General features: G+C 41.4%; 1 protein-coding gene across 1 annotated transcript; it reads left to right on the top strand.

The window, feature by feature from the left end:
- Positions 1–2,029: 2,029 nt before the first annotated feature.
- On the top strand, positions 2,030–13,133 carry LOC311040312 (arg8-vasotocin receptor-like). The gene is made up of 3 exons (XM_084050513.1): positions 2,030–2,806; positions 3,246–3,807; positions 11,340–13,133. Exons 1-3 carry the CDS (start codon positions 2,399–2,401, stop codon positions 11,627–11,629), a joined length of 1,260 nt encoding a protein of 419 aa, XP_083906639.1. The 5' UTR covers positions 2,030–2,398; the 3' UTR covers positions 11,630–13,133.
- Positions 13,134–13,685: the final 552 nt, after the last annotated feature.

The following is a 13,685-nucleotide window of genomic DNA, read 5'->3' as shown; positions in this document are numbered from 1 at the left end:
ACACACACGCACACACGCACGCACGCACGCACGCACGCACGCACGCACGCACGCACGCACGCACGCACGCGCGCACACACACACACACACACACGTCAAATACGGCACTTTATTATTATATGAGGTGGCAGGCAATCAAATAATTAAATAATTGACATTTATTTTAATAATGTTAATTACATTTGTCCAAGAAGGCAGAGCACAGAGGATCCACTTAGGCTGACAGCACACAATTATCAGCTCTTTGCCGATGCCCATGAAACCCTTGAAAAAGATCATATGCAATGTTTTTGTGCACATATTATGTGGCATGGAACAGGCAACATAATTTGTTGTAATTTTTACTGTATGTGTTGATTTTTTATTATCTTATTATTTTATACTGTAGTCTTTCTACATTATTGAGGATAATGTGAACTGTGGCAGACTCCCAAGTAAACTGACATCAAGGTGTCCCGCACCAGTACCCAATGGTTTGGTTCACCTTGCAGTCTATAGACATTCCCCATTCACTGTACACATTCCTCACTGTCCCGTGGGAGATAAGAGAACTACTTCAGAAGCAGGACAATTCTCTGAACATAAACTTTATAGAAATGTAGGTCATCAAGTTCACTATAAACAACTTTTTACCATATTTCATTGCTTTCAAACAAGCAGATCTACAAGCTTGCGTTGTGATGCGTTGTGAGTTTGTACATAGGCTATTTTCACATGATATTGTTGCACACCAATGACGATTTACGATCGTGTCTCTGGGCATGGGATCTGGAAAGTAGAAACTCAAGTGATATAGTAACGCTAGCTCCACCAATCAGTGACGCCGTTGCTAGCCATTAGATTGTGGGGAGTGAAGTATTTCTCCATGTCATTGCGAATTAAACATGTTTTTATTAAAACCAAATTGATTACATATGACACAGTGGTTCTCAACCTTTTCAGGCCGTGCCCCATAAAATTATCACATTTGATCTGGGGACCCCCCAAAATAATCATATTCTAACTGGGGACCCCCCCCCCACCCTGACAAGCACTTGGAATTGTAGGAGTTGAGGCATTACATTTAGTTTGACTCTGTTCCATAGATACATTTTATTTAGCCTCTTTCTTATATTATATGACAATTTGGCCTATGTTTGACTATTTTTTATAGTATAGTTTGTTGATTACTTTTGAGGTATTAAAGAGGTTTAAATTGTCATCATGTGGGTCCCGGCCTACAGGTTGAGAACCACTGACATAACATACATACAGACAAGTGGCTTCTACGGGGCATAGTCAGTGGTGTGTTCTACCGTGTCACGCTGTATACGTACGTAGTATACAGTGCAGTTTTTTTTTGGGAAAAAGCGTATACAGTCTACTAACCATTTCATCAATTGAAAACGCGGTAGCGTATATACCCACGACCACGCGCATGTCGTGCAGGGAATGATTATCGTAAACCTCAGAAAAAAACCTAGAACACACCACTGGGCATAGCATCATACAACCAGGAGCCTCGTGGTAAGTCTACATTGAATTGTTAAGACATTATAGCTGATAATAAAACCCTCTATGGAGAAGAGGAATGCGATTTGTACTGTCTGAAACTGACTGTAGGCTATAGAGAGCATACATCACCCCTCCAAAGGCACTTTCACTTTTGCCCATATATGGGGCACCTAACAGGTGACAGCTGCGGACCCATGATTTAGGCTACACAGCATGGCTATAGGCAATCCAGCCTGGCAGAGATATGCCCTCAGTGGAGCACCCTTTTCTAGTTATATGGAACTGAAAATGGGAGTATTAAATATTTATGACAACGGAATGTCAATATTTTTGTTTTGTTTGCATTTTCACAAATAAAATTCATTTAAACTATTCATTTAAAACTCAATATTTTGTTAGGGTCTCCTCATGTGTTGTGCTGCTCGTGGCTGTTAGGGAGTGGGAGGGAACCGGGAGGTGGCCACTGGTCCCGTGGGTATAAAAGTCCTTAAAAAGGGCAGGGAGCCATCGCAAATCTAGGATTTACACTATGCGTTCTGCATTAGGCTACTGTTGCGTTGCACAAAAGAGCAAACATGCACATGGATGATGGATCACTCCATAATACCGTGGATTTCACCAACATTGTTGTCTCAGCGCATCCGCCTGAAGCTTGGTGAGCGCACGTACCTTTTGGAATAACCGTAAGTTTGTCAAGCGAGCCAGCAGGCTGTCTCAGACAGACGGTAACCGGAAGACTCGCCCCAAAACACGCTTGCCCCCATTACGTTTAGGAATAATACCACCGGATTTGCCCCTGGGCGACTGTGTTTTGGGGCGAGCGTTCCGGTATCCAGACAGACTGTCACAGAAAAGCAGTCACCATCTGTGCGCACTGCGCAGGGAGCGAAGGCGCACTGGGAACATGCACTTCTCCGGGGGTGAGATTGCCTCTGAGTTCGCGTGTAACCTAACGGATAAAAACCGGACAACGGGTTTGAATCTAAGGGAAAAACTCCAACTAGGCGATATCACGAATGCCAGCGGCGCGCGCAACGACAGCGACCCGTTCGGACGGAACGAGGAGGTCGCCAAGATCGAGATCACGGTCCTGAGCGTCACGTTCCTGGTGGCCGTGGTGGGGAACGTGAGCGTGCTGCTGGCCATGTGCAAGACCCGACGGAAGCTGTCCCGCATGCACCTGTTCATCAGGCACCTGAGTCTGGCCGACCTGGTGGTGGCGTTCTTCCAGGTCCTCCCGCAGCTCTGCTGGGAGATCACCTTCCGTTTCTATGGACCAGACGTCCTGTGCCGCCTGGTGAAGCACCTGCAGGTACTAGTAGGGCTGTCACGATTATATGAAGTTTCACTTGACGATTAATTGTCACACGAATAATGTCACGCGATTAACGATTTAATTGTATTTTTTTTGTCATATGAATACAAATTCAATTTCTGTTTAATACGGTTTAGCTTTTTAGGCTTTGAAGTTGCACAGGGGCAGATATGACAAGTATACAAAGACATGATGACTGACATAATTAATAACTTTAGGAAACTTTTAGGAAAACATAGCCGCTCTACAAATTGTGGAAATAGCAGATCTACAAGCTCACTACTCATTGTGAGCTTGTAGATCTGCTATTTCCACTATTTTTGAAAATGTTTGAAAATTATATGAAAATGTTTCAACATGGAAACGATTAAGACTAGATCTCAAATAATTGCAATTAGGCGATTGTGTAATAATTGTGACAGGCCTGCACTTGCAGGTGATGGGGATGTTCGCCTCCACGTACATGATGGTGATGATGACGCTGGACCGCTACATCGCCATATGCCACCCGCTGCAGACCCTGCATCAGCCCACGCAGCGCGCCTACGTGATGATCGCGTCCACCTGGGTGTTCAGCCTGGTCCTGAGCACGCCGCAGTACTTCATCTTCTCCCTGAGCGAGGTCCGGCCCGGCTCCCAGGTCTACGACTGCTGGGGACACTTCATCGAGCCGTGGGGGGTGCGCGCGTACATCACCTGGATCACCGCCGGGATTTTCGTCGTGCCCGTGACCGTGCTGGTGCTGTGCTACGGGTTCATCTGCCACACGATCTGGCGGAACCTCAGATACAAGACTCGCAGGAGGAGTAGCACGTGCGCGGTGGCCGAGGCCACCAAGAACGACCTCCTGGGAAGGAGCTCGGTCAGCAGCATCAGCCGGGCCAAGTTACGCACGGTGAAGATGACGTTCGTGATCGTGCTGGCGTACGTGGTGTGCTGGACGCCGTTCTTCACCGTGCAGATGTGGTCGGTGTGGGACGAGACCTTCTCATGGGACGGTAGGTCACATTTTAATAATAAAATAACCTATCCAGTGTATCCACACTGAGGCGTCGTTACGCACAAACTATACCAGTGGTTTTCTTTTTTTTTTAACTCAATTTTTATTGGAACAAAACATTTTCAAAAGACAGATACACATACTTGAAATAAAAAAAAAAAACAGAAAAACAGTACTAAAACACAAGAAATAAAATATCACTAAAAAGAAAAAAGAAAAAAATACACACAAGAAAAAGGCTGCATTCTACAATTGTTAGTTATTTCTGTTACATATTGGTTATACAATGTCCATGGGCTGAAAAAGTAAAGACCATTTTTCCCAGTATTTGTGTGATTTGTCCTCTTGTAGTCTAAGTGTGAATGTTAGTTTTTCCATAGAATATATTTCCCTTATTATGTCCATCCAGTTGTCTTTGGTTGGGGGATCCTGTTGATACCAGCGACGCGTGATCGCTTTCTTGCTTGCTGCTAGAAAGATTTTGATTAGATATTTGTCCTGTGTCAAGAAATCTTCAGGAATATTTCCCAACAACATCAAGGTACAGGTCTGAGGTATCTCAAAACCAAGAACAGTCTCTATGGTGGCGTGAATATCTCGCCAATATTTTTTAATTTTGGGACATTTCCAGAATATGTGAGCGTGACCCGCTTCCATGTGGCCACACTGCCTCCAGCATGGTTGATCTGTTTTCAGTTGTTTTGATTTAATTTTAGGTGTTATGAAAAAACGGGTTAAATTCTTCCAGCAGAACTCCCTCCACATTCTTGAGTTAGTGGTCGTATATTGTGTTTTACACATATTTTCCCATTCATCTGTAGAAATATTGATCTCTAACTCTTTTTCCCATTTTGTTTTAATATACTCTGTGGAGTTAGTTCTGGCTGACACCAGGCCCTTATATAATTTTGACACCGTTCTTCTGGACTCTTTTTTATAGGCCTGGGTAAATACCTGAATAAGATCCCCATTTAAAGCTTCAGGCTCCAGTGGCCTCACCTCTCCTAAATAGTACTGTCGTATTTGTAGATATCTAAAAAAATCTTGATTGGTTAGATCGTATGTATTTTTCATTTTTTGAAAACTCATGAGCTCTTTGCCTTCCATGATATTACACATAGAGGTGAAACCATCTCGAGCCCACCCCCTGAAAGTTCGATCATATAGTCCAGGTTTAAAATCTGGGTCGAAAGCGGGCCATCTCAACACCCTGATTGTCCTCTCCATTCTGTTCTGTTTAACGATTTTGAACCATATCTTTAAAGTGAATACTGTGAATGGGTCTAAAGTGGCATGGTAGGATTCAGCCTGTTCTTTACTTCCAATTAATGTCTGGATAGGGATGTCAATTGATTTAGTTTCCAAATCTTTCCATTTTGACTCAAAATCTTTATCACACCAACATATTAAAGGTCTTATTTGTGCCGCATAATAGTACTCCCTCAGATTCGGCAGGGACATACCCCCCCTCTCTTTAGGGAGTTGTAATGTTTGGTATCTGATTCTTGGCTTTTTTCCATTCCAAATAAATCTGGATACCATTTTATCCCATTCATTAAACTGTTTGACAGGTACCTCCACCGGTAAAGATTGGAAAAGATATAATATTCTAGGAAGGACATTCATCTTAACTGATTCTATTCTAGAACTTAAGTCCAAGGGTGACAGAGACCATCTTTCTATATCTCTTTTGATTTGAGTGATTATGGGTTGATAGTTTGCTTCATATAATTTGGACAGGTCTTTAGTCAACCATACTCCCAAATATTTAATTGCTTTTGAATTCCAGTTGCAAGGAAAACACTCCTTTGTTTCTTCTGTAGGTATGTAATTATAGGAGAGTAACTGCGTTTTTTCCACATTGAGTTTGTAGCCTGAGAGCCGGCCATACATTTCTAAAGAGCTCATTAATTTGGGGAGGCATATGTCAGGATTTTTTATATATATTAATAAATCATCCGCGTACAAGGCCAGCTTATGCTCCGAGTCCTTTAAGGTTATTCCCTGTATTCCGGGGTCTTCTCTAATGGCCTGGGCCAAAGGCTCGATGAAAATCGCGAACAGTCCAGGACTACAGTTGCAGCCCTGCCTGACCCCACGCGTCAGTGCGAAGCGGTTTGTTAGATGACCATTTATTTTTACTCTTGCTGTGGGTTTTGTGTATAATGTCTCGAAACATTTTATTGATTCCTCCGTAAAACCTAATCTTTTGAGTATTAGGAATAGAAAGCTCCAGGATACTGTGTCGTATGCCTTAAACGAATCGAGGCTTACTAATACTGACCTTAACTTATGTTGTTTTATATGATCCATGACATGTAGCGTCCGCCTTATATTGTCCTGGGTTTGACGACCACAAATGAAACCTGTCTGGTCATTATCTATTAAATCAGGTAAAAAAGTCTCCAAACGTCTCGCCATAATCGATGCATATATTTTATAGTCAACATTCAGAATAGATATTGGTCTATATGAGCCACAGAGTTCCTTATCTTTGCCCTCCTTGGGAATCACTGTTATGATTGCCTCACTCCATGAAGGAGGAATAATCCCCTCCTTTAGAGTAAAATTGAAAGATGACAGGAGCATTGGCATGAGTTCTTTTCGAAAAATCTTAAACCATTCTCCCGGAAGCCCGTCACTGCCGGGCGATTTATTTGCTTTGAGATTAGATATTGTCTTATCTATCTCCTCTATTGTTATTTCCGCAGTCATGATCTTATTTTGCATTTCTCCGATAGAGGGCAAATCTAAGGAATCTAGGAATGATATTGCAGCTTCATTACTAGCCTGAGGGGGTTGTGTATAAAGATTCTTATAATATGACTCAAAAGCTCCCTCGATATCGTCCAGTTTGCTGGATACTTCTCCCGTTTGAGGGTCTTTGATTTTATGGATTGTGCTCTGACCCTGTTGCTTACGTAGCCGCCTGGCCAATATTTTAGTAGCCTTTGGGCCCGATTCATAATATGTTTGTCTTATGAATCTACATTTTTTCTCAAGGTCATTTTTATAAACATCATCAATTTCCTTTCTTACCTCTCTAATCTGTTGTAGTAATTGGATTTCTAGCGTGTCTTTATGTTGTTGTTCCAAATGTTTTAATTTTGTGGTTAGATTTTGATATTTTAAGTCTTTTGCCTTCTTAATAGTTGAAGTGATAGCAATCATTTTTCCGCGGAGAACCGATTTGGCTGCATCAAATAGTATCACTGGACTCACCTCACCATTATCATTGTCTTGCATATATGTCTTTATTTCGGATCTGATGCTTTCAGTGAAAAGTTTGTTATTTAACATGCCTGTATTAAGTCTCCATAGTGTATTTCTCGGTCTACTGTCTAGGTGTAGGGTTAAATAAACAGCAGCATGGTCCGATACGTCAGTAGTGCCCAATGTGCAATCTCTTATTCTATGTCTGTCACCCTTAGACATGAATATATAGTCAATCCTTCTATGTACAGAATGAGGAGCTGAGAAATGTGTATAGTCTCTCTCAGACGGATGAAATTCTCGCCATACATCAAACATTTCTGCCTCTCCTAGTAGGGCGTTTATTATTTTTGTTTGCGTAGATTTATCTATCTTGTTATTTGTTGTATCCAATTTGCTAAGAATATTATTTGTATCTGAAGCACAAATCAATATTCCTTCTGATTCCGTTGTTATCAAATTGAATATATTTTTAAAGAATACTTTGTTACTCCCTGGAGGGGCATATACATTCAGCAAAGTGACAACACTGCCCTCTAGCTTACATTTCACCATGATATATCTTCCTTCTTTATCAATATACTCTTTTATAAGTTCTACATTTAGGGAATTTGGAATTAAGATCGATACCCCTCGCTTGTTTCCTGATTTACAAGAGCTAAAGAAAGTGTTTCTAAAACCAAATTTTTTAAGTTTCTCGTGTTCCGTCTGAGAGAGATGCGTTTCCTGCAAAAATATTATTTGTGCCTTTTCACGCTTTAATTTACTAATGACTTTGCTCCGTTTAACTGGATTATTCAGCCCATTTACATTGAGAGATATCACCTTAAAATTTCTGTCTGTCATTGTAATTTGTCTTCATAGTAATATTGATGCATACAGCCCAAAAACAAATACAGTCAGTTAAACAAGTACATACAAAAAAGAAAAGGTTGTTCAACAAAACACATACATCATCATGTGGCTTCCAAAAAAAAGTGCACTCTTGCCACCTCATAACTAAACCCTGTTGGTAGGGTAGGGGGGGGGAAAACAACACTCTAAGTGGAGGCCCCCCGCTGTTTGTGGACTTTGTTTAGCAAAAAGCCAAAAATCCACTCGAGCTGTGTCCAACTTACTAGACCTGTCTGAGTACTTCTCCTACGGTCTAGTTATTATCAAAAAAGAGTCAATTGAATCATGTATTGTAGTTTTTAGAAAGAGAGAAAAGAAAAAGGACAGGAAAGTAGAGAGGAAACTAAAATCATCACAACAAGACATTATCCAATAAAATAAAATAAGAATAGCGGACATCTAACACGCTAAACCTGTCTAGAGACCCCTTAGCCATTATCCAAAAGGTAAAATACAGTAAAAGTAGAGTATAAGAAAAATAACCATAGATTAAGGCGTGCATGAAAGTCGCGCATATTTCACGTATTTAAGCCATTTATGGAATATAAGGTATCGTGGTTTTATAATAAACTTAGATAAAAAAAAAGTACAAATAATAAGACACGTTTTTTATGTCGGTGATAGTTATTCATAGGACCGACAGAGCCTCTTTCAATCATACGCAGGTCTGGGGACCCGCGGTAAAAACACAAAAGCTAAACTTACTTATTGGCTCGTCTGTCTCATAGGAGAAAACTAAGAGGAAGAAAAGAAAAAAAGAAAAAACTATCAGTACACCTAAAACATTGGTCCTGGATTAATTTGGCGTATCCTTTTCCCACCTTTTATGTATCGTTACTTGATACGGTTACCCCACTGGAAATCTTTGAGTTTCTCCCTTGCGCGGTTTGCTGCTCCTCTGCCTCTTTTCCCTCCGACGTGCTGCCATGGTTGGTTCCGCTGTGGCTGAGCCTCCGTCTCCGTCGTGGTAGAAGCGTCTGGACCCGGCTCCTCCACGGCGATTCCTCTGTTGGAGAGCTCCCTCGCGGCTTCCCTGGCGTCGTCGTAGGTGCGTGTGCCGTCGGTCCACTTGATCTTGATCTTGGCACCAGGTGTCTGGAACTTAATTCCTTTCTTTGTCAATGCCGATTTAATTCCGCGATATTCTCTTCTCTTCTGTACCACTGCAGTTGGGTAGTCATGGTCAAAGTTTATGCGTTTGCCCCCAATTTCAATTTTCGTTTGCCATGCTTTTTTGAGGACCATCTCCTTGGTATTGAACTGCAGGAAGTTTAACACAATGGATCGTGCTGGAAATTCTGGACCTCGCTTTTGAGCTAGAGATCTGTGAGCCCTTTGTATTTGTAGGTCGGTATCTGGTGGTAAGGAAAGTTCTGCCAACAGTAATTTCTCGATGAATTCCTGGACCGTGCTGTTCTTCTCCGCTTCTTCTGGGACATTGTAGACCCTCATGTTGTTTCTCCTGGAAAAACCCTCGAGCTCTGTTAAGGCTTCTTGTAAAATTTCCTGTTGCTCAAGAGACACGAGCAGCGCGTCCTGTACGGTATTGTTCCACCCTTCTGTCTCTGCTATACGTGTTTCTGCCTCGCCGATTCTCGTGTCTTGTTCCTGGATGTCTTTTGTGGTGTCGTCAAGCTTTTTATCTATTTCTTGTCTGAAATCTTTGAGGTCTGCCATCAGTTCTCTTTTAAATTCTTCTTTGAAAGTGCATAATTCAGTCTTCAGATCCCTTCTAAGATCCCTTATTTCTTGAGTTATGCTTTCCATTCCCTTCTTGATTAGGGCAGCTGTTGTCTCCTCATTGTCGCTTTGTCCGTCTCGAACCGCGTTGCTTTCTCCGTCCATTTCTGTGTTTTCCGTGATGTTTTCTCGAATATTTTTAACTGTTCGACTCCTTGTTTGTATCCCCTTACTCATTACAACAACATTTATTATAATTGAAACTTTTTATCTCGAGTTTGAAGAGGTTTCTATCGTTGACCGGAGAGAGCTGAAATCTCAGGCAGCCATCTGCTTAGCCACGCCTCCGGAAGTCCTATATATACCAGTGGTTTTCAACCCTTTTCATACGAAGTTACATTATCTATTCGGCATTTGAGGCCATGGACCACCATCTGATGAGATTTAGACTCTCAGACCCAAGACTTAGAATATTTTGTTATCATTGGATACAATTTTGTCCACAATTCCATGCTGTATTGATGTGGTACCAATAGGAGAGATAACAGGCAAACGTTGATCTGATCAAAATAACAATTCTTTAATTACCTAATGCAGATGTTTAACAATAATTTAATTCCTGAGAGAGTAAAATGAAACCAAATGGACCCGTAACTCTCAAGAGTTAAAGATCTAAGGGTCCATTTGGTTACCAACTCTCCATCATTTAGCTGGGGACCACCTGGAACCCCCTCAAGGACCACTGGTGGTCCCCGGACCACTGGTCCAGAACCAGTGGTCTATACCACAATAAACCATGATTGCATCATCATACCTCTCAAGCCTTAGGGGAACCCCCCTTAAGGGGGTTCCAGGCAGTCCCCAGCTAAATGAAGAACAGTTTAATTTAAGCCAGTTTTATTTTTGGCTGTTAGAAAATAGTCGATCTGCAAGCTCACAGGTTCACAATGCACACTGTGAGCTTCGACTGTAGATCTGTTATTTTAGCAAATGTTGAAATATCTTATTTGATGGGGGTTCCTGGCACAATATCTTTTCAGATGGGGTCTGCAGCCAAATCAATTTGGGCCCGGGGGATTCGGATTGTCATTGTCATTAATTAGCCTATGACAATGGTAATTTGTTTCTTGTCTCTTTTTTTCTGTATTGCTCATTTGCACATTGTCAAGGATATGATAAAGATGGCATGACACAGGGGCATAACCTCAAATGCTGCTAATTGATGTTAAGATTAAAGTAGTAATTTGACAGGATTAAAAAATTAGCTGAAAGCTGTATAATTACATACAACATTTCCACCAAACTAACCTGGAGCTAGTTGAAACTTTGTTATAATATTTATTCATTAATGTATTTTTATTTATTTATTTATAATAATCATGATGATTTATTTTTGTTTTTTTACTGTAATTTTTCTTTTCCTTCCTTTTTTTGATTATTCAAACCCCTGGCCTTTGTTTTACCAAGATTAGAGCTGCTTCCTGTAGGCAATTTATTTGACACGAAAAATGTGATGATTCAGGGTTTGGAGCATAAGGTTTATACGATGATTACAAAACTGTCTGTCAGGGGGTGAAAGAAGACTTACAAACTGTATAGGAAGATCGTAAATATTTAGCCGTTCAGTGACTCCGCAGTCCAGCACAGTGCAACCCCCCGCGAGAGAATGCATAAACACCACAATGGAGACGTATAGAACAACTCACAACCACCCCCCCCCCCCCCCACCTTCTCCCTCTCCAGATTCAGAGAACACGGTGGTCACTCTCTCTGCGCTACTGGCCAGTCTGAACAGCTGCTGTAATCCCTGGATCTATATGATCTTCAGCGGTCACCTCCTGTCCGACTTTCTGCACTGCCTGCCCTGCTGCCGCCGGCTGCTGCGCAACAAGTTCGCCCACCAGGACTCCGACAGCAGCATCCGCAGAACCACTACGTCTCGCCTCCAGACCCCACGGCTGTCAGAGCCATTTAGAGACCTCAACCCTAATCCCGCACTTAAGAGCTGTCAGCCAGTCCTGTATGTGTCCTGACCTCGCGATGGATCTGTATTAGCTAAAGCGACAGTATATCTCCGTCAGGACAAGAATGGACAGGACTTAAGAAGCCTAATTGATACTTTGCCGTATAAGTATCGCTTGCCAAAATGGCAATACATGGTGTCAAATATGAATTATAGGCTTTAACAAGAACAATGTGGACAGGCCTAATATCTATTGGTCCTAATAGATTTGGTTACTGCTGCAAGGTATGATTGCACACGGATGCACATGGATTTGGCACCGGGACATGTTGTATATAATCGTGATATTTAAACATTTCCAAATGACACACACACACACGCACGCGCGCGCGCACGCACGCACGCACGCACGCACGCACACACACACACACACACACACACACACACACACACACACACACACACACACACACACACACACACACACACACACACACACACACACACACACACACACACACACACACACACACACACACACACACACACACACACACACATACTGTACATCGGTTTAACATGATCACTGCAATTACTGCATATGGTACAGTTCTTTAATAATCACATTGTAAAAGCCATTAATTTTTGGCATCACATTTCTTTCAGAGTTTAGGGTATCAGCGAATGTAATTTCTTCTAAATAACATCCTACAAATAAAATGAAGAAACCTGCCTGGAACCGCGTTTTCTCCTCAGTGGGTTGACCAATTGATTTGAACTTCCGCACGGGCATTGACCATTGACATATATTTTTCACTTTTCCCAAATTTAAGCTGTTTAGGGTTAGGCCCTTGCAGACTATGGGATGGGATCTGTAGTCATTAAGTGGTTGAAAGAAATAAGGATTTCATATTCAAGGACCTGCGTGTCAATATGCCTTATTTATGCTAATTACAATTTGTTGTTTGTTTAATATTAGATGGCTGTATGTTTCTTTTTTTATAAGGCCTTTGTATACGCATTGTTGTTTTCAGCCAGCAGCATACAAAATGACCATGCACACTGCCACGGACAAACACGCACACGCAGGCACACACACACACACACACACACACACAAACTACATTTCTCTCATTCGTATTACATGTCCTCTATTCTAGATCAGTATACCATATTGTATGGTGGCTTTTTAAAATCTATTATCCCTTTGTGTGTGTGCGTGCGTGTGTGTGCACCCCTCATATGTGCATGTGTGTGTGTGTGCACGGCTGCACGCACATGTGTGTGTGAAAAAAAATTAGATGAGCAATTGTATTTTTGCAGTATGATTCTCAACCAACAGCCTAAACCTGTGTGTAGCAGTGTGAACATGTACAGTACACACTCAAAAATGTCAGTGTTACATTGAAGTCCTGTTAAGTAGAAGTCCCATATTAAAGATTTACTTCAGTAAAAGTACAAAAGTATTGGCATCAAAATATACTTAAAGAACTGAAAGTACTCATTGTGCAGAATGTCCCCTCCATTAAAAATCTTTTGAAAATAGCCGATCTACAAGTGCTCAATGCATCGCATCGCGACGCATTGTGAGCTTGTAGATCAGCTATTTTCAAATGGCCAAAATATATATAGGTCTAGTGGTTAGTGTGTTTTGTAATAATAATGAACATCTACGTAAGATTTTCAAAACGTTTTCGAGTAAAAGTACAATATGTTCCTCTGAGATGTAGTGGGGTAGAAGTAAAAGTATTAAAAATTGTAAATACTGAAGAAAGTAAAAATACCTCAAAATTGTACTTAAGTACAGTACTCGAGCACATGTACTTAGTTACTTTACACCACTGTCAAAGTTCAATTAACACTGAGGATTTCACTGTGTACATTATGGTCATTTGAACATTGTCATTGTCACAGTACAGTACAGTCAATTGTACAGTAATATCTGCACTCCCTATAGTCTTGCGTAGCCAGATGAGTCAGAGAGCTTACTGATAGAATCAGAATCAGAATCAGCTTTATATGCCTGCAGGACATATAAATGTAGCAAATGGGCTAAAACTGGATGGGAATAATTCGGAAAATAAAAATAACAGCATCACAGAACCAATGCAAAGACTTCAGGGCAG

The sequence above is a fragment of the Gymnoscopelus microlampas genome (assembly GCF_963454915.1).
Source record: "Gymnoscopelus microlampas genome assembly, chromosome: 23".
Lineage (NCBI taxonomy): Eukaryota > Metazoa > Chordata > Actinopteri > Myctophiformes > Myctophidae > Gymnoscopelus > Gymnoscopelus microlampas.
This window is presented reverse-complemented; position numbering and strand designations above follow the sequence as displayed.